At 41.7% G+C, this 24,290-nt stretch overlaps 1 protein-coding gene across 4 annotated transcripts in view; it reads left to right on the top strand.

Moving 5' to 3' along the window:
* Positions 1-21,093, top strand: part of TBC1D1 (TBC1 domain family member 1) — a 73,369-nt gene extending 52,276 nt beyond the window's left edge. For all 4 annotated transcript variants that reach the window (XM_079989641.1, XM_079989640.1, XM_079989639.1 and 1 more), the window contains 7 exons: positions 1,411-1,572; positions 3,767-3,925; positions 7,533-7,777; positions 8,423-8,582; positions 12,089-12,258; positions 13,794-13,964; positions 15,674-21,093. In XM_079989641.1, coding sequence (XP_079845767.1) covers positions 1,411-1,572; positions 3,767-3,925; positions 7,533-7,777; positions 8,423-8,582; positions 12,089-12,258; positions 13,794-13,964; positions 15,674-15,877 — 1,271 coding nt within the window. In that variant the 3' untranslated portion in view covers positions 15,878-21,093. The remainder of the gene's footprint in view (positions 1-1,410; positions 1,573-3,766; positions 3,926-7,532; positions 7,778-8,422; positions 8,583-12,088; positions 12,259-13,793; positions 13,965-15,673) is intronic.
* Positions 21,094-24,290: the final 3,197 nt, after the last annotated feature.

Here is a 24,290-nt window from a genome sequence, read left to right as displayed (position 1 = left end):
AACTTGTCTTTTTCCCATCTCCTTTTGCTTTGGTCCCTCTGTTCCAGTTCTCTCTCTATAGGGTTTCTTCTGGCATATGGTAGTCCCTAACCCTAACCCTTTCATCTACAGAAAAAGAGCAATACAGTCAATTTGCATCTTATGCATGGGTTACCTTCTGGGGATAGTGTTTAAAGCCGAAATCATGCAGAGGCAAAACAACCCTTTAAAAACCAGACAGTGATACGTAAAAAACATAGTACAGCACTTACCAGTGCTTTTAAACTCTCAGACATGCTTAGTGAACTCTGGGAAGCTCTTGCAGGAACTTTTGGGGCCATCCAAGATCTCATGAGAGCTTCCCAGAGCCTTCATGTGAACCTCCCAGAACTTGGTAAGCAAGTCTGGGAGCTTAAAAGTTCTTTTCCACACTGGGAAAACCCAGTGCAGAATGAGCTTGTAAGCTGTCTTCCCTCCATGCATTTAATTTGTGTGATTTCAACTGGCTAGCCTTCAGCTGTGTAAAGTTGCGAGTTGAGTGTACTTTCTGTCCTCAAAATGCAATTAATCCAGGAGATCTTGTAAAAGCAAAGCCTTCCCTTCCCTTTACTGGGCAGCAAAGAGCCTCAGGATAGGCAATTATCTCCCTCTTAGCATGGCAAGATCCAGAATAGACGGTTGGGATTCCTCCTCCTTTGGCCCAAGGTAGTGCTCACAGCATTTCATTTATTTATATACCGCTTGACTGTAAGTGGTTTACAGAAAATAAAACAAACATTAACATGGTAGTAAAAGTTGAAAACAGGTATTTTTAAAAATTGAAAATGTAATTACAACCAACAGTTAAGCTGAAAGCAGATTAAAACACACGTCAACTTCTGTGCATCTGGAAAGACTTTCTTGAACAAAAATGTTTTTAGCAGGTGCTGAAAAAAGTACAGTGAAGGCACCTACCTGATGTCAGTAAGCAGGGAGTTCAGTTTCCCCTTCTTATTTTTTTATCTAATCCTGACCCCACTTAGCACCTACCCACATGATGCTGACTGTATGGCTCATGTCGGCTACATTTTCAGACTAACAACAGTTTTCAGCTTGGACTAAAATCTGTACTATTTTCTATGTGTAAACAGTAAACAGTGCAGGTAAGATGAATGTTTTCAGTAACTTCATGCAGTAAACTGCTAGTAAGGACAAGCCCTAGGATGACACCTTTCAAAATTCCCATAATGGGGCAGTGGCACATTGAATATGAATCAGTAGCATTGTCGTATTCTTATATTACCTTATTTCCCCTTTGCATCTGCTGAAACACGCTTGCCTTTTTTTGAGTGTCATGGTTCATTAGGCTGACATTTTCAGTGAACTGTCAAAGCTCCATTTATCATATGCTGAATGTCATTAGCATGTACCTCTTTAATCTTTTTTGTCTAGCTTCTGAAAACAATCTGCTGAACAAACGTCTGAAGCTTGATTATGAAGAAATCACCCCATGCCTCAAAGAGGTAACGTTGGTCTGGGAAAAAATGTTGAGTACGCCAGGAAGGTCAAAGGTGAAGTTTGACATGGAAAAAATACATTCTGCTGTTGGAAAAGGTAAGTCTACTGAATTATTGCAGACATGCGCACACATTCTTGGAAAGTAAACTATCAGAACACCTATTTAAATAATGCGGGTATTGGTATTATATGAATATGGCTGCATTTCATGAGTCTGCAAGTGCTTGGGGTTCATTCACTCTCAGTGCTCACGGAATAGACTTCAGAAACTTGGAGGTTGTCATGGACAGAGCCACAAAGGAATTGTGAGTAAATCGGGAAGTCCCAATTTTGAATCATGCCTCTGTCACGAGCAAGACACACACTCTCAGTCCTAGTCAGCTCTGTGTGCAATATGGGGAATAACTGCAAGCAGATGGAAACGAATGGAAATGCTGTGCATTTGCATATTGTCAGGGAACTGACATCAGAACGAGAGGTGGAGGCAAGGCTCCACAGCGATGCAGGAGAGGGGACCAGCAGGGGGGAAGGAATTCAGCGTAACACCGGTAGAGAAGGGAGGGAAATTGAGGATTCAGAGAGAGGTCTCCAAGACCCTTCACCCGAGACTAGTGGGGAGAGCGCAGACACGCCTCTGCCTTCCCCTTACTTGTGCAGACGAGTCCCGCACAGGGAAAGTAGGAGGAGACTTGGCGTCAAACAGCTCTTATGCTGGAAGAGGTTCAAGAAACGCCCACTGACGGATTCTGCAAGTGACTGACCGGCCACGGAGTGTGAGCTGTCAGCCGAAGCATGGTTGGCCAGGCAATCTAACCAAAACTGAAGGCAACTTACGCACAAGTAACCCCTTACAACCATAACACATATAGAAATCAGGATTAATTATTCAGGATCTTCTTCAGGAAGTTAAAATAGGATCAGTGATTTGATCTAAAGTAGGGATGTGGAATCTCTGGTTCTCCAGATGTTGCTGAACACCAGCTAAGGTTGATTGGAACTGGAGTGAGACAACCAAAAGTCCCCATTACTGCTGGTTTTATAGATTATATTCCCATTTCTGACAAAGCCCCATAACATACTTTTTTATTTTAAACATCCAGATGGACAATTCTTATTTATTTTAAATATTTATAAGCCGTCTTTTTGAATAAAATTATCTGAAGACTATAATGAAAGTGTTAGCAGTGAGGGAAAGGTAAAAGGTATTCCTTTTTTTTTTAGTAAAGTTATTTTCTGTGTACAGTTTTAGGTCACAGTCTTATACCCACTTATCTATTGAACGCATTGGTACTTCCATCTTGCTAGGCATGTATAAGACTGTGCTGTTGGTTTAGTTTTCTAGGGAAAATTCTTTGAAGTACCTTGCCTTTTGTATCCCACACATAGTCTGAGAAGCTGGATTTTTTTGTTCCTGCTATGATTGCTACAACCGTGCCAACAAAACTAGTCAGTATCATCTCCCCAGCCAGCAGTAAATGTGTGTGCATTTTAAAAGTAAATATAAGAACTGTACAATTCCCATTGACAAAGAACCTAGTGACTGTGATCCTCCACTGACAGTAATGATATCGCTCCCAGGAGAAATCTCCAGTTAGGTTGCTTTAATGTCAGTGGTGCTGGCACCAGTACGCTGTGTTTTTCTGTTCACTTCTCCCCATCTCTTTTTCTCAGTGAGGATAAATGGGATGGAGCAGCAGACACCTTCATTTGGGAACTATGCCTCAGTGAGGTGACACACTGTTGAGCAAAAACATAAAGGGTGTGCTTCATTAGCATTCCTCACCCCTCAAATTGTGCCTACCTTTCAGTGAATTTTTCACACTACTGTATGCAGAAATTTGTGGATCGAGGACTGACTCAAGGATGACTTTAGAAGAGGGAAGAGAGAGAACATCTCAGCACCCCTTCTACATCCATTAACAGGTGTTCTAAGCATCATTGGAAGAAAGCAGTATCTCTTCCATTAACTTCCTTCCTTCCTAATCACAACAGGCAGTGGGAGATAGTATATTCACCCTACTTAGTCCTTGGTGATTTGAGAAAAGAGGGATTGTCTACCTCAAGATCCCCACCCTGCCTTGAACTTTAGCTCTACCACCACCACTTGGCGTTTAGTATTGCTCTTGACGATTTGGCCCACACGTAGGCTTTAGTAGATAATTTGTGTGAGTTAAGGTCAAATTATTGGATACTGTAGTTGAGACAGATGGCTGGTACAGTGATAAATAGTATGTGCGGGTTCCCCCATTCAAATTAATTATTTTCTTTTCCTTTTCCTTTTTTTGGAAAGGAGTTCCTCGCCATCACCGGGGTGAGATCTGGAAGTTTTTAGCAGAACAATACCAGCTTAAGCCTCAGTTTGCAAATAAACAGCAACCAAAGGATACACCTTACAAAGAACTCCTAAAGCAACTAACCTCTCAGCAGCATGCAATACTTATTGACCTAGGTAAGTCTACAAAAAAGAATAATAACCCTGACATAATACTTAGCATTTTGTGTTCTGCTGAGAAGGTACACTTTTAAAGTCATGATTTTATTTAAAAGCTACTGTTCTGTTCAAGTCTCTATGCATTGATGAACTCCCTAGGTTGGAGACAATGCCTGGTGCTCAAAAGTATTCTACTTGCACAACGTGGGGTGTTCAACCTCATGTTTCTTTTTAAAGGGCAGATTAAAAAGCAGAAGGTGGGTCTAGGTCTCATGACTGCAGAGGAGAAATTTGAAAACAGAAACAGATATATGATACCTGCGTCACAGGGGGTTGAACTAGAATACCCTTGGTGTCCGTTCCAACACTACAATTCTATGATTCTAAAGATTCAGAAACTCAAAGGGTTTGAGTGGCATTGGGAGTAGGTCTGCTGCATATAGTTTCCCTCCAGCGAATCTACTGGTCCCCAAAGAAGCACTTATAAAAGCATGTAAGGCAACCCATGATTTGCCCCGGGGGTTGTGTTCCAGGTCATCACATGTGACAGTGGAGTGCACATAAGCCCTTCCCCTTTTCCGGCCACTTCCGTGTCACCACAGTGTGCATCAATTGAACTCACGTAAATCGGTTGTTTCCTGTATAACATAACTTAAAATCTCTTAAGTAAGTTCTAAAATTCTAAATAACTGTCTAAATATACATCTGTTTAAAAATGCTGTCTAAATATGCACCTGTTTGTTCCAATGCTGTGTGAATGATTACAAAACTCGGAAGAATAGTTCCTGACCACTCAAGCAGTAAGACACAGTGTATAAAGTCTAAAGGTAAAGGTAAAGGGACCCCTGACCATTAGGTCCAGTCGTGGCCGACTCTGGGGTTGCGGCACTCATCTCGCTTTATTGGCCAGGGAGCCAGCGTACAGCTTCCGGGTCATGTGGCCAGCCTGACTAAGCCACTTCTGGCAAACCAGAGCAGTGCACGGAACGTTTACTTTCCTGCTGGAGTAGTACCTATTTATCTACTTGCACTTATGACGTGCTTTCGAACTGCTAGGTTGGCAGGAGCTGGGACCGAGCAATTGGAGCTTACCCCGTCGCATATTTTACTCTGTATAAACTAATACAGATAAAATGTCAGTGTAATGAAACAGCTTCTGAATATAATGATAAAATGCACTGTATCTTCTGCACTTTCTGTGCCTCCTACACTTCACGTTAGTGGGGACTTTTTCTCCATTCCCCACAGAATATAAATGGCAACAGCCCAAGATTAGCAAGGTACAGAAACACATTGCTATGAGTTTCAGTGTCTCACTACAAAAATGAAAATCTCTTATTTAGGAAAAAAAAATGGGTTTTTAAACAAAATATACACAATACTAAAAATGTATGGATCTTTCGTTATCCAACATCACATCAGATTGTATCAGAGTGTTAGAGTATTTCAAGTTAAGACATGTTGAACTGTCAGTAAGCAGTGGTTAAAAGTTTTTGTTTGTTTTTTTAAAAAAGCATGTATTAATATTATAGCTATACATTTAAATTAGATAATATACATATTGGCTGGTTTGTATTCAGAGGTAGTTTAGCAGCTTTTTAGAATAAAAAACATAATTACCATAGTATTTGCTAATATTTAAAGCTAAATGTTTAGATCCCTTCATTTGAATGTTGTATTGGATTGTGCCTGCTTTCCGCTGTAGCTGTATCTTTTAGCTGAGTCACACATACTTTTGCTTGTTTCTTAAGCCTCTTTCTGTGAAAACAAAGCCTATGCTTGAAATGTTTTGGGAACATTTTCTCCTTGCGTTGCATAGTACTGGAAGAGTGGCTTAGGAGCCTGTGCAAATTGCCTTTCACCACAGTTAATTCAGCCAGCTTCCATGTGAGTTTTAAGATCAGACACAGCAGATTGCTGCCTTAATCCATATCCTTCCAAGGAAAGGTCTATTCCAGAAATACCTGTCATCAGTTATCATGTAATAAGAAAGAAAGGGGAAAATATTAAGCACTCTTCTTGTTCATTCTTATTATTATGTCTTTTTCCATTTTGGATATCTATTCCCTTTCCTAGTTAGCTCATGCTTTCAAAGTGACTCTGTTGCGCAGGACTTTCTGCCAAACAGGAGACATTGAATAGAACTGTTCAGCGTGTGTTGGAACAACTCCTACTTTGGGCAGGGAGGTAGCTGCTGCAATACAAGCTGCTCTTCCAGTTGGGAAGCAAAGCACGCTACATCTGCAGAAACACTCGGTTTCCTGCCAGCCTGGGCAGTGAGCAGCCAGACCCAGAAATCAAATAGTCTCTTCCTAGTATACAGCGTGCAGAGCACTAATCTGTTTGCAGGAAGACTTAGCTTCGGGCTTTGTCTTTGTTTTTGAAATAAGAGAGCCCTGATAGCATCTGGCAAGGCAACACACCTCCCATAGATGCAATGTTCCGGAAATTAAAGGGTGGGGTGAGATTTAACAAGTGCAAAGCTACAAAAGACTGCTTTAGCTGCACTTGAAAGGATGTGGGGGATGCAGGAATAAACCTACCTTGAGTGTATTTTAATGTGGAAGAAAAGAAAAACTGGTTGTTTCTCCTGCTCTCTTTCAGAGTAGCAAACATTTTCTTCCCAATCCTCATGGAACATCTACATGGATCCCCAATCTGATTTGTGATCCCAATTTGTAAATCTGGATCAGATCCGTTTCAGGCCCATTCTGACCTGGAGCCAGATCACAATCTGGAAATTGCAAATCTTCAGAAATACCATTTGCATTGTGAACCCAAATCAGCTCTAACTTTCTTGTTTTTTCACATAGGGGCATGACATTTGCAGTTATGGTGGTCCCTACAGAGGGGATCAGTCCTGAAAAGTTTCAGACGGGTAGCTCAAGTGGTTTTCATGATAGCCAACTTTAAAGTTTAACATATTTTCAGATTAAAATGGACATAACATTTTTGTTTTTTCACATGAAATTTGAAAACATGGTAGCCCTTACAGAGGATTAACCCTTCAAAATTTGACTAACTTCAATGGTTTTCATGTTAGCCACCTTTAAATTAAAAGACTGAGTGTGCCATGATGCCAATTCTCATGCTCCTTGTGTTTATCCTGTTCCTGCCATCAATATTTCAAAAACATTCGAGGTATTTTATTTAATTAGGTGTGAGGTAATGGGCATGAGCAGTCAACATTAGGCAGACACTGGCAGGCTTGCAGTCAGGGGGATAATACAGGTACAGGAGTCTTTTAAGAGGCAGATTGCCAGCAATGAGAAACACACAACATATTCATAGGAGTCACAGAAGAGACCCTGTCATATAGAGCGCAAAGTCTATATTGGATTTAAATCGTTCAATCTATAGCAGGCTTCCTCAGCCTCAGCCCTCCAGATGTTTTTGGCCTACAACTCCCATGATCCCTTGCTAGCAGGACCAGTGGTCAGGGATGCTGGGAATTGTAGTATCAAAACATCTGGAGGGCCGAGGTTGTGGAAGCCTGATCTATAGTATCAAAGCAATTAGACTTTATAGTTTATTAGACAAGTGGCCTAACAAAATTGTTTGCTTCACATGGCATGTTTGCTTTATTAATATTTGTGTTGCTAACCCCAGATTTTAATTTTCACAGGCCGCACCTTTCCGACGCATCCATATTTCTCAGCCCAGCTTGGAGCTGGGCAGCTGTCACTTTACAATATCTTGAAGGCCTATTCCCTCTTGGATCCAGAAGTCGGCTATTGCCAAGGCCTCAGCTTTGTAGCCGGTGTGCTGTTGCTTCATATGAGTGAAGAAGAGGCCTTCAAGATGCTCAAGTTCCTTATGTTTGACATGGGCCTGAGGAAGCAGTATCAGCCTGACATGACAATTTTACAGGTTGGAGCTCCAGCTTGCATTTATTTTATTTTTATATTTTAAAAAATGCAACGATGTAAGAATTATATATTGCGTTTCCACCCTATGTTCATAAAAAGAAAGCACAATACGTGAAACACTTGTGAATTTTTATTACTTGTGTACTCAGAAAGGTTGAATGAGAAGGGTGCCAAATGGGAACATTGTCAGCTGTGTATCTGCTGAAGTTGGGGCACAATTTTGGAGTGTGTTAGCAGGTCAATAGGCTGCCAGTGGCTGTTGTGCAAATAGACTTATGAGGTTTTCCTCAGAGAAAACAAAAGTATCCTTTAATAAGATTGTGAAGATCACCAAATCACAGTATTTTTAGCTGGCATAAAAAGGGGAAGAAGGATAGTTTTCATTTCTGAATACAATGTAGAAGGCCAATACAAAATAGCTTCAGTTTTATTTTTATTTTTCTCAGGTGTGTGAATGCTAATTTGTGGATATGAAAATTTTAGTTTGCTTCCTGGAAAGTATACTTAGGATCACAATTTCAACTGAATGCACCAGGACTTACATTCTTATAAATGTGCGTTTGGACCATCACATAAAGGTCCAAGGGAAAAGTCCTTTAAACATTTTGTCTGGTTTAACAACCTTTATTTTTATTTGCCTGTGCAGATCCAGATGTATCAACTTTCTCGACTTCTTCATGATTACCATAGAGATCTCTACAATCATTTTGAAGCACATGAAATTGGACCTAGTCTGTATGCTGCCCCCTGGTTTCTTACCATGTTTGCCTCTCAATTTCCCCTGGGGTTTGTGGCTAGAGTGTTTGGTAAGTCACAATAAATGTTAAGGATACCTAGGATCCATTAAATGTATTATTTGTTTGAAATTCAGGAAGTTTTTTTCTATCAGTGGGTTAAACCACAGAGCCTAGGACTTGCCGATCAGAAGGTTGGCGGTTCGAATCCCCGCGACAGGGTGAGCTCCCGTTGCTCGATCCCAGCTGCTGCCAACCTAGCATTCGAAAGCACGTCAAAAGTGCAAGTAGATAAATAGGTACCGCTCCAGCGGGAAGGTAAACGGCGTTTCCGTGCGCTGCTCCGGTTCGCCGAAAGCGGCTTGGTCATGCTGGCCACATGACCCAGAAGTTCTATGGCGGCTCCCTCGGCCAATAAAGCGAGATGAGCACCGCAACCCTAGAGTCAGCCATGACTGGACCTAATGGTCAGGGGTCCCTTTACCTTTTTATGAGCCAATCAGCTAATAGGACTTGACTGGTTTTCTTAAGATTGTTTGGACAAGAATGTGGAGACAGAGCATAGCAAATGCAGATGCTTTCGTTCCACCATGTCAAATGCTTTATCTTTGTTTGTAAACAGAGGAATAGGTCTTTCATGACACACTTTCTGACAAATAGGCAATTGGTTAAAATGGGACAAAATCATTTTAAAATGTGTCATATTCTATGGACAGTCCCACTAAAGCATTGTGAATTTTGCTTAGGCTGTTAGTAATTTGGGACAGTATTTGGATTTCACTGAACTGCATCTTATTAACCTAAGTTCCATGGTTGACAAAAATTTGATGGTGGCCCTAATCTCTGCCTAAACCTATTGATTGCATCATACCTTAGTATGGAATCAAGTTGACATTCCAAATATAACATGTTGAAATTATAATCCAACATTCCTCTTCACAGTCATGCATAATATAAAAATATGATCTTTGGCATTACTTATCAATGTCTTGCTTGAATGCACATAAACTAAAACATATGCTATCTGTATATATCCCACCCTATATGTTTCCAAATGTAGAGTGGTTGTTTTTAATTATTGTGCATTTTTTCTGTTCATTTCCCTTCTTGCAGAGAAACACAGACAACTTGTTAAAAAAGCAAATACACTTGAAAGGCACTGTACATATGTAATGAAATATAGACAAGTACAAGGGCTTTGTGGAACAAAGAATGACACTAGTTAGGGAGGAGATATAACAAAAAAGCAAAACATTGCTTGCTACACTGGAAGCAATGATTTGCAACAATACTTGGAAAGTTGCTCACAAAACTTTGTATAAGGAGAGCATTCTCTCTCTTTAAAATAATGAATTACAGCAGTGGATAGCCGTGTTACTTACTCTGTTGCACCAAAGACAACAAAGAATTATTTTTATGAAACTTTAGATGAAGAAGAAGAAAAGGAGAATTGCACGCATTAGTCCCTTTTCTTTTACAGAAATATTTGAATCAGGGCCCTCCTGGTTTAGCAGCTCACTCTTGTAGTTGTTATGCTAGAATAGGTCTTTGGGGAACCCAAATATCAGATAAGGAAGTTCTAAGTTAAAAAATTGGCTGTGTGGACTTGAGGGCTGCATTGTGTGTTCAACCCGCCTCTGTTTTTTCTCTCTGCCTCTGTGAACTTTCAACACCCCTGTGTAGATATAAGGTTCCTGTACAAAAAAAGATGTATTCTCTTATTTGCTCAGCAATAGAAAAACAATGTTAACTCTGTTTCCAGATTGTATTTTTGAATCATGCTGACATTTGTTTGGATGTCTACATTACGTCGTTACTGGCTCACCACCCAGAGCCAGCAAACCTTTGCCCTGGATATGTTCTTAAAACAATTGGCCTTTTGTTTAAATGTTTGATGTGCTGTACAGGGATCGACAAATTATGTGCGGCCCTGGTGGCCAACCAAGAAATTTGTTGTCATGTGGATATCCTCCAGGGGGGAAGGGTCTTGATGTATATTTGAGATGCGGCACAAGGTCAGGCTCAAGCAGAAGCTTCTCTGATTTTCTTCTTCAGTGTGAAACTGTAAGGGGCGGCAGAAGCCAATGGGGTTTCTCTGCCAGGCACCTAGAGCTCCAGCCCCATGGCAGGCAACCCTCCATGCCTGCACCATCCTTCTTAGTGGGTAAGGGGCAGAGAAGGTGTGTGGGCTTCTGCACCTGCCTCTACTGTCCCTGGCTCTCTGCTCAGAGCCAGGGAAAGTTGATGGAAGCATGCAGGGTTTCTTTGCTTCTCTCGGGGTCAGAGCACCACCCCACTGCCAGGCACAGAGACCAGGCATTGTGCTTGCACTGACCCTCTTCAGCTTGGAAGCAGAATTATGTTTTGGCTGAAATAAGTACAGTGGTGCCCCGCAAGACGAAAAGAATCCGTTCCGCGAGTCTCTTCGTCTTGCGGTTTTTTCGTCTTAGCGGATTAGCGCTATTAGCGGCTTTGGGGCTTAGCGGATCAGCTGATAAGCGGCTTAGTGGATCAGCTGATAAGCGGATTAGCGGATCAGCTGTTAAGCGGCTTAGCAGATCAGCTGTTAAGCGGCTTAGCGGATCAGCTGATAAGCGGCTTAGCGGCTTAGAAAAAGGGGGGGGGGAACCTGCAGGAACTCGCAAGACATTTTCGTCTTGCGAAGCAAGCCCATAGGAAATTCGTTTTGCGAAGCACCTCCAAAACGGAAAACCCTTTCGTCTAGCGGGTTTTCCGTCTTGCGAGGCATTCGTCTTGCGGGGCACCACTGTAACGGGTTCCATATTTGCTTTGGGGAGTAGTGGAGAATCAGCTCTCCCCCTCTTCACCTCTAGCGTTGTGAAGAGGTCTTGGGCCTGTCTCCCTTTCCTGAGCCTGCCTGACCCCTCTCTGTGGTAAGATCTTTGAGGAAGATTATAAAATGCTTCTGTTTTATACAGGAGCAAGACAGTTGGTATGTCTGCCACACTAACATAGCATAGGTCACCTGGAACTGATCTCTTAACTCCCCCACGCCCAGCTTCTTGCATAAACACTGCTCTTGGCTTAAATCGAAAATTAGTTTTGCTTGGCTATGCTTTCAGCATTATCTGCCCTAATTCTAGCATGTATTTTAATTTTAGTTTTAGTTTTTTCCTTCAGTGTGCTCTCTTAAATTTGGATGCCTTGCTGGAAATTAATTTTGTCCAACTTTATTTAAGTGAAAGGCATCAAACATTTATTATAGATGGCAAATGATTGTAAGGTTAGACTGGAACTAACAGCTGTCAGTAGAATGCACATATGGTGTAAGTGGAAAGCAATGTAAGATGTATGTCAGACAGAAAACTGTCTATTTCTTCCATTGTTTCATTCAAATATGCCTTTTGCTGCAGGATACATTGAACTGCTACATGCATTATTTTATCAGTATGTCACATATTGTTAGAAATCTTCAAATCGGAGAACTGGAATATAGCTACAATTATTGATACACAGTGGTACTTGAGCATTTGGTGGATTCCAAGCTGCTTAAAATTTTCGTTATAACTTCTTCTTTGCCTTCTCCCCCCCCCCCCCACTCTCCCCCCCCCCCCCAGACATGCTGTTTCTCCAAGGATCAGAAGTTATATTTAAAGTGGCTTTAAGTTTGCTGGGAAGCCATAAGCCCTTAATTCTGCAACATGAAAACTTGGAAACTATAGTTGATTTCGTTAAATGTATTCTCCCAAATCTGGGTTTGGTACAGATGGAAAAAACCATAAACCAGGTATGAAGCTAGGTATTACCAGGAAGATGTAAATTGCAAAATTACTAGTAATTTATTGATGCCCCAGTCAAGAAATGTATTTGTACTCGACCCACCCACCCACAACTGAATTGGCTTATGCACTTGGAGAATGTAGATGTTCCTTGCGGAGAGCTAAGAAATATTTGTAGAGACTAGCCAGAATTGTTTGGGGGTAATATTATAGCTGGATTATATAGCTAGATTTCCTCCTGTGTTTTCATAGTGAGCATGGACAGTTTACTTGAACAATGGAAATGCTTTGGATGTTTGGCAGTAGTAAAATATGTCCTGTGCACAAGAATCAAGGTTGAGTTTCCTCTCCACATAATATAATGCAGTATTTCCTGAAAGCAAGAAATTAAGCTAATGCTCTGCAAAATGGAAGCAAGGGAGAGAAAGTAATTAATGGCAAATAATATTTACTTGAGACTCCTAGCTATTCTACCAATTCTCATCATTTCCCTGACATTTCATCTTCTAAACGCCACAGTCTGTTCAACCCTCCCTTCACCTCCCACCAGGTCCTACTTTGCAGCCTGCCCAATTCCATCAAACCCTTTGAATGCTTCACTTCCTTGCCACTCAGATTCCAAGGCCTTGGTATCCCTGCATGTCTGGCATTCCAGTTTTTGCCTCTTTTACCGTTCTTTCTAGAAATCTGTAGTAATGCTTTCCCCAGTTCATTTCTTAATGACTCCTCCTTTCATTGTATTGCACCACTCTACAACCTAAGTACGTTGTATTTGGTGATCTAGATGTTGTAGGTACATAGTTCAGCCCTCTAATCTATACAACTCATAGCAAAATAGATGTGCTCTATAATCTAGCCACTTGGAAGAGCACTGTTGTCTGTGGTTTTACTATGTTTTGTATACGGTTGGTTATCTCTCTGGTGTGAATTAATATTCTAAATGCTCTTTATTCAGACGAGCCCTTCTTGGCTTTCAAAAACCAATAGGATCTTAGCCACTGGATGCCTTGACTTCCTTTGTAATCTTGAAATGCATCTGATAGCTTTTGGAGCTAACTTATTTGTGAGGCAGTTGGGTGTTTTGTGTTTTCAATGTTCCCTTCATTTTTACAAGACTTTATCTCAGTAGGCTCAGAACATTTTTGAACAAGTGGAATGAATGAATGAATGAATGAATAGCATGATCTATACTGTGATCCTCTTAGCTATGAAAGTAACTGTGAAACAACCTGACATGTCATGAGGGCATTCTCTCATGACAAAAATGCTTCTATATAATACTAAAGTGGTTGATACTACTTTTAGTTGGTCACCCTGTTACTGGAGAGAGAGAAAAGAAAAAGGTTCAGAGGCAGCAAAAATGAAACTCTGATAGACAATAAACTTTGCTTGGGAAGAATGTTTGGATTATCTGACGTCCCGATTTCTTATAGACAGTGAGCCAAACAGGATCTTATACAGAATATGCATGCAGTGGGTTTTCTGGTTGTTGTTTTCTTTTTTAAAAAAATCAAGGCACTCTTCCATTTTACATATGTACTAGGTATTTGAGATGGATATTGCCAAACAGCTGCAAGCTTATGAAGTTGAATATTATGTGCTTCAAGATGAATTGATAGATTCTTCTCTCAATGACAATCAAAGGATGGATAAATTGGAAAAAGCCAACACCAATTTACGTAAACAAAACTTTGACCTCCTGGAGGAGCTGCAGGTACTGATTGCACATTATACAATATACATTAAATATAGCTCAGTGGCTAATAACTTGGCTCATTTATTTACAGCTGGATGCATCAGTAATCAGTGAGTTTTTGTATTTGAAAAACATTTGCACATCTAGCTTCTGGAACCCCTCTTGGTGGAAAATCAGATGGCTATGGGATTTGATTATCTTTTAAAAAATAAAAGTCCTGAAATGCCTAGTGGATTTGTCATCTCTCTCTCATCTTGTACAGGAGCATAACTACATTGTGCTTTTAAATACTAGGTATCTGTACCATGGGGATACAGGCAATTGCTAAGCAGAAAAAAGATGAGATGAAGGAAGTAAATTTATGAGCTGCTTAGCCAACACAGCAACTGTTATGCTCTATGACATCAACAGAAATTGCTTAAATAGTGCAAATGTTGCTCTCCAAGGTCTACACAAAAACACACTGTTTCCCATTTGGTTTTGGTTTTGTTTTGAGCATGTTTTTCCCCCCATTGGGATCAAAATTGGGAACTAAAAAGATGGAAAGAATAGAAATCATCCAGGTTCATGCTTCCCAGGTCAAAGCTTGCTAAAGTTGAAGAGGCGAAAAGCCAATTTCACAGTCTTTGGCAGGCCTTTTTTGTGTTATTTGTTTGGTCTGAATCATGATTCATGTTTCCTTTCCTCAGCATCCGTGAGGCTCATGCTAGATAGATGTGGCTCTGGATTAACAATGCTATTCTTAATTAAAATGCCTTGGTTAATAAATTTACACATGAATTAGTCAATTCATGACGTAGATTTATTGGCTTTCAGTTTTTCTACTCAGTATTATGTTGTAGGCTTAAGTTATTCTGGAGCTTAAGTAAACAAGAGTTGGAAGGAATGTGGAGAATATATCATACACAAAATTTAATTCATTATTAAGTAGCAAAGAGGTCATTTTCCCCCAGTGGTGGCTGTGGAGAAGTTTAGTCGTTACATTTGTTGGCAGGAATCTTCCCTGCACCAAACATTGATGTCCACATTTGTCCTACGTTCTTTTTTTATCTAGATGCAGTCCAATTCTACTCTATTCATAAACTCTAAAAAAAAGCCATGAGGGAAACAAGCTTCATCTGCATTGTCCCAGTATAGGCTCAATTTCATTTTGTGTAGAAAGATGAAACTCCAAAACTGGCTGTAAGTTAAGTATGCCAGTAATTTGGATTGCTGTACTGTATTTATGGGATGTGGGTGGCGCTGTGGGTTAAACCACAGAGCTTAGGACTTACCGATCGGAAGGTCGGCGGCTCGAATCCCCGCGACGGGGTGAGCTCCCGTTGCTCGGTCCCTGCTCCTGCCAACCTAGCAGTTCGAAAGCACATCAAAGTCCAAGTAGATAAATAGGTACCGCTCCAGTGGGAAGGTAAACGGCGTTTCCATGCACTGCTCTGGTTTGCCAGAAGCGGCTTAGTCATGCTGGCCACATGACCCGGAAGCTGTACGCCGGCTCCCTCAGCCAATAAAGCGAGATGAGCGCCGCAACCCCAGAGTCGGTCACGACTGGACCTAATGGTCAGGGGTCCTTTTACCTTTACCTTTTACTGTATTTATTGTTCTGCACATGTGAATTTCAGCTGGTTTCACATAAGAGGAATAGAAAGGTGTGCTGAGGGAGCAGTCTGCGTGTTCTTACTTGTTTTCCTCATAAGCAATCTGTATGTGTTTCTTGTTTGTCCCTTAAGATGGCAAATGGAAAGATCCAAAACCTAGAGGCCATGGTTGATGCTTTGCTCAACAATGAAAGCAAGCTGAGGCAGACAATTCTCACCCTAGAACTGGAGAGGAAAGCACTGCTGGAAACGGTAAAGGAGATGCACATACATTCAGCAAGCCCCAGTGGAAAGCCTCTTCTTACCAGGCAAGAACATATGGATTCTGCTAACTGACAGCTGCAGACATAACGGAGGAGGCAAGTTCAACACAGATAAGAAGGAAAGAAACGTTTTCTGAAGTCGCTATCTTTCAAAGGTGTCCTTTGTATTGTTCACGCCTTAACTTTGAGCGAAACAAAGACTTTGCACAAAAGAGATGCATGCTTTACTAACGGAGGAAAGTCTTGCTTGTTCATATCTACAATTCTTTTGAATTAAGCATATATGCAATGCAACAAGCAGAAGGACCTTTATGCTGCCTTGTTCTTTTGCTTTTGACTGACATTTCCACTCCGCTGTAAAGGTTTGCTGTCCCAAAATCTGCAGCAAGTGCTTCTCTACCCAAGGGCTTCATGTTGCTTACAAACTAAGCATTTTTAAAACTCTACTTTTAAACACTGTGCGCTTCAAAGGTGCTGGAGAATTACAGCGCAAGGAGTTCCTGGAGCAATTCCTTCTCCCTATTTGACAGGCTACATTATTCATCTGCAATTGGACTTAGTAAGTTTGTGGCACTTACCCCTCTGCCTCAAGTTGGAGTGGATTCCATTTATTCACATTGTGTTTTTAAATCCCCTTTGCTGCCTTAAGACATCAGTTTAGTGAACCCAGTAAGTCAAATTTCACCATATGCATTTTGAGATTGTTATCTGTTGTTACAAATCTGATATCTTTTAATTACAGGAGGGGGGGTTATTTTTAAACATCCAACATTATAGCATGGTTTAATGCTCTGATGAAGCAGATGAAGTTCAGGATACTACTTTTTTCTTCTCTAAAGTGTGTTTCGACAGGTATGAAGCTCTCATGACATTTTGATGGATCATGCCTTAAAGCGTTGTTTTATTTATTTTTGAATTATTGTATGTTGCAAGCCTTTGGTTGCCAAATGGAAATCTTAATGACTTTCAGTTTTAATTTTAGAAGTTAATTGGACCCTCAACCCACTCTGATGAAATTTTGCTCTTCAAAACATTACCTTCTGAAATTGTGGTACTTCCAAGGGTTGGTTCTATGAAAGACACATTTAACAGTACAATCCTACACATGTCCACTCAGAAATAAACCCCACTGGGTTCAATGGGATTTACTCCCAGGACAGCAGTGTTACACAAAGCAGCTGGCTTATTTGAAGTAGGAGTACAGTCTCTCAATAAAAATATTTCCTTTTTTCTTCATATAAACAAAAGCATTTTTAAGACCTTTAAAAGCACTTCAACTTTCAACTTCAGGTAGTGTATCACTATTCATCAGTAAGCAGTTCAATATATATTACAGAAAGTTCAATTGATAACACAAATTCATTTCTTTCCAAATAAATTTGTTGACTTGAAATGTATGGGCATTTACTTTAACTAGTAATGTTACAATTGATAAACAAATTATGCATTAAGAAGTTTTTTTCTTCCTGCCAGCAGTGGTTGACAATAATTATTATATTGCACAGTGAATTTCCTGTCTAGATATAAGGCGAAATCCAGAAACATTAAGATCAATTGACTTCAATAGGATGTGGACCTCACATCAAACTTAAACCTATTTAATCATCATTCCCTCTGGCAAGAAACCTTTGGACAGCATTCTGTGAGGGGTGCTAGAGAGACTTTTCAACACCTTTACCAAGCTAAATTTACAGGATTCTTTAAGAAACCATGATGGTTTAACTGGCGTATAATTATTCTATGTTGTTATTTAGATAAGCCCGAAGTATTGTTTATGTTGTATGAAAAGGTTAACACATTCCTTCATTTCTCACACCTCTCAAATTCGCCGCATAGTTTTGCATCCTTAAACAAAAGCAAACTCTTATTGATTATGTTGTGAGTCAGCGCTTTTCCATTCACATTTTTACTTTTAAAATGATGGCTTCATTGTGGGTTCTTCAGAAATTTTATTATTTCTACTCTTAGGAGTGCTCAGCAGTGATGTATTTGGACAAAGGCAATAACTGATATATAAGCTTTTTAACACTAAAACAAAAGAGCAATAAAAAGACTAACTAACCCAGCCAACTTCATATTGTGATGTTCAAAAATATAGAGTATTGGGTCTCCTGCAGTAGTCCTATGGGATTATTAAATACAAATATGAAGAACCAGTCGGCGGAGAAGGCTACAAGCCCATGGCACCTCTTCATGAGACTGTCCAAAAAGCACATTGGTGAGATTGCCACCAACAAGATGACTTCTTCTCAACCAGTCAGTATGGCCTCCTCAGCTTGCTGTGGGACAATCACTGCTGTTAGCACTCAACAGCCTATTCTTCTGTGTGTGTCCATGTGCGAGTGTCCAGCCCTTATAAGGATTTTCAGTCCAGCCATTTTTACTTTCCAGATCTGATGGGAGTTCACTGGTTTGCACTGAATCAATTGGGGACATCATAAGCAAGATAAATATTGCTAATTAAGCTGCTAAATTGTACTTCAAATTCAAGGTGGGAACTGCCAAAGTTTTGCATGAGGATGGCTGTATGTTAATTTGCCTAGCATTCTTTCAATACATCCGAGAGAGAGAATCTGAACCCAGGTCTTCTGAAACCATTTTTTTCCCACACAGCAATGACCATTTTGCAATTATTTTTGCCACAGAGACTACCAGGACTAAACGACGTTTCTGTGCACTCTGACTTCCGTCACGGTGTCCCGTTGCGCCAGAAGCGGTTTAGTCATGCTGGCCACATAACCCGGAAAGCTGTCTGTGGACAAACACTGGCTCCCTCAGCCTGAAGCAAGATGAGTGCCGCACCCCATAGTCGCCTTTGACTGGACTTTGACTGTCCAGGGGTCCTTTGCCTTTTTTACCGTACTAGGACTAAACTGGTGTTTTCCACAGCAGCAGTCCAAAGTTTGAATGACAAACACACTTTTTTTAAAAAAACGGGCATGACTGCATTGGAGAGCCATAGGCCACCAGATGTGTGTATGTAGAAATTTAACAATATGTGCCTCATTCATACTTCAGTGCTTAGGGAGATTTAAATGTACCTGCAGCAAACATGGTTGCTCTATAAAGTGTGTCGGTGACCACTTTGGAAAGCAGTAGCTTTCACTTTCAGCACACAGGTCAGTATTCTCCCTTCAGAAATATCTCCAAATCTGCTAAATTCCCATCTGATCTCATAATACAGCAGCTATATTATGATTTCCCCTTGCTTGTACAGAATTGTATAGACTTGTTGTTGTTTAGTCGTTTAGTCGTGTCCGATTCTTCGTGACCCCATGGACCAGAGCACGCCAGGCACTTCTGTCCTCTACTGCCTCCCGCAGTTTGATCAAAATTGTATAGACTATGTTAATAAATTCTTCTGTATATGTAAAATCCCTTCCTTTGACACCCTGAAATTTAAGGATGCAAATCATATGAGTTTTTGTTGTTTAAAACAATCTGGCCAAATTCAGGGATTTCAACCAAAGAATGAATAGGAATAATGCTGTGTGAATGAAAGGCTTCTAACTTGGTGATTCAGCACGTGCTGGGCATCTTATCAGCATGACAGGAAATTGATGGCCGCCTTCTCTCTAGATGAGGAACAAGCAACCCCAGAGAGCTGGAAACGAGCCAACCCGTGTGGTTTTATGAAGACAATAGGACTGGGGGTGGGGGGGAATGCATATAAGTGCACCATGGGGTGGAATTTAATGAAGCATATGCTTGCTTTATATATCAGTAGGTGACAAAACATTGGAGGCACAGGAATAGATGGACAGGGTCAGGAACATCAACTACAGCTCCTGACGAGGACTGCTGAGTTGGCAGAAGATGGCTCCCTTTAAAGAAAGTTGTGAGAGTGAGAATAGGTAGGAGAGATTATGGGGAGAGTGTTTGGGGTAGAACTTCCCAGGAGAAGTAGTGAAAAGGTTTGGGTGCCGGTGTAAAGAATGAGCTTCAGGTGGGGGCTTAGCTGAGCAACAGTATGGCAATGGGACATTAGGCTTTCAGTTGTAAATTTCCGCCAGCATTCAAATTAATAAGTGGATACTACCAGCAGGACTGCTTTTACAATCTGCAGCTCTAAGGCAAGTCACTCTTGAGTGGCCACCTTAAACCTAGAAGGGATGGGGCACGCGAAAAGATAATTCTCTCGTGCTGGCTCTGGCTGTGCAAAGTGAGAGGGGCAGTGCAACTGGTGTGGGGTGCCCTTCCCAGTCTTGGAATTCCAACAAATGCCTGGCTGCGCTACCCTCATCTTTGGACACCAAGGTGTCTGCCCTTCTTCAAGCAGTTTTCACCATAAATAGATAGAATATGGAAAGCAAGTGAAAGTTGACAGTAAGTCAAATTGTAACCCAGTGTGGTGTAGTGGTTAAGAGCTGTAGACTCGTAATCTGGTGAACCGGGTTCGCGTCCCCGCTCCTCCACATGCAGCTGCTGGGTGACCTTGGGCTAGTCACACTTCTCTGAAGTCTCTCAGCCTCACTCACCTCACAGAGTGTTTGTTGTGGGGGAGGAAGGGAAAGGAGATTGTTAGCCGCTTTGAGACTCCTTAAAGGTAAAGGGACCCCTGACCATTAGGTCCAGTCATGACCAACTCTGGAGTTGCGGCGCTCATCTCGCTTTATTGGCCGAGGGAGCTTCCGGGTCATGTGGCCAGCATGACTAAGCCGTTTCTGGCAAACTAGAGCAGCGCACGGAAACGCCGTTTACCTTCCCGCCAGAGCGGTACCTATTTATCTACTTGCACTTTGACGTGCTTTCGAACTGCTAGGTTGGCGGGAGCAGGGACTGAGCAACGGGAGCTCACCCCGTAGTGGGGATTTGAACCACCGACCTTCTGATCGGCAAGTCCTAGGCTCTGTGGTTTAACCCACAGCGCCACCCGCGTCCCCTTGAGACTCCTTAGGGTAGTGATAAAGCGGGATATCAAATCCAAACTCTTCTTCATTTTCTTTTTCTTCTTCTTCAGACACACAAGGAACATTTGATGCTCATGGTATCTTTCGCTTCATATTGCTTAACGTAGGGAGAAACAGCCAATGCACAGGGCTGCCAGGAAACCTGCCTTTTAACTAAACAATCTGAAGTACCAGGAATCCAGTCCCTCAAAGCAGGCTTTTTCAATCTAACCCCAAAGTTAGCCAAGAAATATTTCATAACTATATTGACTGTACAAGTTCCTGCTTATGCCACTGGGATTTTAAATAGTTTATTGTGCTGATAAACTGGGGCAACTGGTTATTATGCTGAAGACAAGAATGAATTTGGACTGTAATTACACTGTGCTGGGATTTTAGCTGGAATTTGAATTTCCTTGTGTTTCTAAAGGAAAAAGTTCACATGAATGGTGACAGACCTCATCACGTATCTGGAAATCACAAATGATCCATTAGAGCCAATTTGTACATGGAATACACTTTCTAGGACTATTCAGGGTGGGGAATCGCATGGTTGAATGTTCTTAACATAAAACAAGCTCTGCATAGAAATCCAGCACATTAGGAAAAGAGTTAGGCTACATTTCCGGAGACAAGGTGAAGCATTTAATCATGTAATTATCTGTCAGTATTCAAAATTGTTGTGGGCTATACCACATTATTGTGAGCATGTAAATTGGCTTGTGCTCAAAGCTGTTCTGCTTGTGTAATTGTGCAGTGTGGGTGAGGAGAGAGAGAGAGAGAGTCTATTAAAACAATATACAGTGTGCACGCCACGTACACATGGGTTCAGTTCCAGCGGTCTGCGTGCAAAGGCAAAATCGTGCAAAGTGAGGAACGCCACCCCCACAGCACTATCAGAGCCTTCCCTCCCCCTTTCCCAAGCCTGGTAAGCAAGGAAAACTGACTGGGCATGTAGATGGGGGGGGGGGGGAATAAATAAATGGAAAGTGGTGGGTTTCCCTGGCTCTCCGCTTGCTTATTTATTTATTTATTTATTTGGGAGTGGCCGCTGGGACCACATAATACCAGTCCTGAGAGATCTGCATTGGCTCCCAGTACGTTTCCAAGCACAATTCAAAGTGTTGGTGCTGACCTTTAAAGCCCTAAACGGCCTTGGCCCAGTACACTTGAAGGAGCGTCTCCACCCCCATTGTTCAGCCCGGACACTGAGATCCAGCGCCAAGGGCCTTCTGGCAGTTCCCTCATTGCGAGAAGTGAAGTTACAGGGAACCAGACAGAGGGCCTTCTCGGTAGTGGCGCCTGCCCTGTGGAACGCCCTCCCTTCAGATGTGAAGGAAATAAGCAGCTATCCTATCTTTAAAAGACATCTGAAAGCAGCCCTGTTCAGGGAAGTTTTTAAAATTTAATGCTGTACTGTTTTGAACATTTGATTGGGAGCCACCCAGAGTGGCTGGGGAGACTCAGCCAGATGGGCGGGGTATAAATTTTATTATTATTATTATTATTATTATTATTATTATTATTATTATTATTATTATCCCCACCCAACCCATACAAGGTTGCAATCGCAAACCTTCATCATCTATGACAGACAAAATGTGAATGCTTTTGAAGGTTTGGCAGCAACACTATCAAACCAATTCAGCCCATGTTAAAATGCAAGGGGGAATGTCTGCTTTGCATGCAGAAGATTCAGTCTCCAGCATCTCCAGCTAGGGCTGAGAGAGAACCCCGGCTGATGCCATGAAGAGCCGCTGCCCGACAGCATAGACAAATAACTGAGCTTGATGGTCTGACTCAGTATAAGCCGACTTCTTGTGTGGAAGCTATTTTTCAGGTGTAGGTGGCAAGATGCAAATTCCAGACCAGATACAAATACCGGTGCCGTTAATGATTTGAACTGCAGCAAGCTGTCTCTCTTGCTTTTCATTGCTATTGCTTGCAGTTTCTTAGGCCAAGTAGTCACAGAGTTCTTCTAGCTGGGTCATTTCGATAAGGCAGTGCTGCAGCCTCTTTACCGCAACACTGACTCACATCCCTCCCCCCTCCCCCAACTTCCCAACACTTCAAAGTTTTTGAAATCCCGTTAGGTAAACTTGCAGCCAGAAAATCCTCCAGGAGTTTCCAGGCACAGCATGACTTGTCCTGTTTCCCCAGATTTATATACATAAGCTATTGTAAGATGAATGAACATCTCCTGTTACTCCCACCTGGAGACTATTTCTCATGCATTTCCAGCACAGAACCTTCTGTTTTAGCATATTATCCCTGGAGGGATTTTATCTCTGAAACACAGGAAGCTTTCTAATTGCGATGGTTGCCTAGGCCTCTTCACAGGTGCATTGTTTTCCATTCCTCTGAAGGGATAACTACTCTCTCTGGCTAAAAACGGGATTCCAACGATTTCAACCGACTTTGGCAATCTCATGTATTCTATTCTAGATGCCAGAACATGCCGACTGCTAGTATCTTCAGGCTAATTGCACTCGTTTCCATAGGTTAACTATTTTTGCTGAGTAGCATGTATATGTATGTGCATTTATATATGCCATATGAGTGGGTGTGTATTTTTATATTCCGGGAATTTTCTGGTACAGGATGATGCAGGCAGTATATATATTTATAACAGTCAACATAGCTTGTTGCGTCTCAGTGAAGGGCTTTTAATATCTTTACCAGAGTCTCACCTGTTGATGAAAGAGCCTTATACAGTGGTACCTCGGGTTACATACGCTTCAGGTTACATACGCTTCAGGTCACAGACTCCGCTAACCCAGAAATAGTGCTTTAGGTTAAGAACTTTGCTTCAGGATGAGAACAGAAATCGCGCTCCGGCGGCGCAGCAGCAGCAGGAGGCCCCATTAGCTAAAGTGGTGCTTCAGGTTAAGAACAGTTTCAGGTTAAGTACGGACCTCCAGAACCAATTAAGTACTTAACCCGAGGTACCACTGTACATTGTCAAATTGTTGGTTTAGCAAGGCAAATGTAACCTGTTCTGACTGCAGGGCTTTGGTCAGAAGCTACCCAATAATCTTTTAAATCAGCCCAAGTTGGCCGCCCACAAAGAGCACGATAAATTTCTGCTCTGAAACTACAATTGGTTCAGAACTCAGCAGCTGGATGGGGGCTGGTTGCCAGACAGACATCTCTCTCATTTCAAAGTAACAATTCCAGTCACTGGTTTTCACCTTTGTCCTATGGCAACCTATGGCCTTCCAAAAGTTGCTGGATTACAGATCCTATTACCGTATTTTTTGCACCATAACACTCACTTTTTTCCTCCTAAAAAGTAAGGGGAAATGTCTGTGCGTGTTATGGCGGGAATGCCTACGGGTGGCATGCCTACAGATTTTCCTCTAAAAACTACGTGCGTGCTATGGTCGGGTGCGTGTTATAGAGCGAAAAATACGGTATGCCTTTTGGCCATGCTTTCTGGAGAGAACAGCAGTTGTTGTCCAACAACACCTGACGACCTAAGATTGGGCAAGAGTGAACCTGTGAGCATGTCCTCTGTCACTATTGTGGACCTCCTGATTCTCTTACCTTCACATCTACTAGCAGCAACCAAGGATGTGGTGGGTAGGAGAGGAGGAG

The sequence above is a fragment of the Podarcis cretensis genome (assembly GCF_951804945.1).
Source record: "Podarcis cretensis genome assembly, chromosome: 9".
NCBI classification, from domain to species: domain Eukaryota; kingdom Metazoa; phylum Chordata; class Lepidosauria; order Squamata; family Lacertidae; genus Podarcis; species Podarcis cretensis.
The sequence above is the reverse complement of the archived record's forward strand: the minus strand, read 5'-3'. Positions and strand labels throughout refer to the sequence as shown.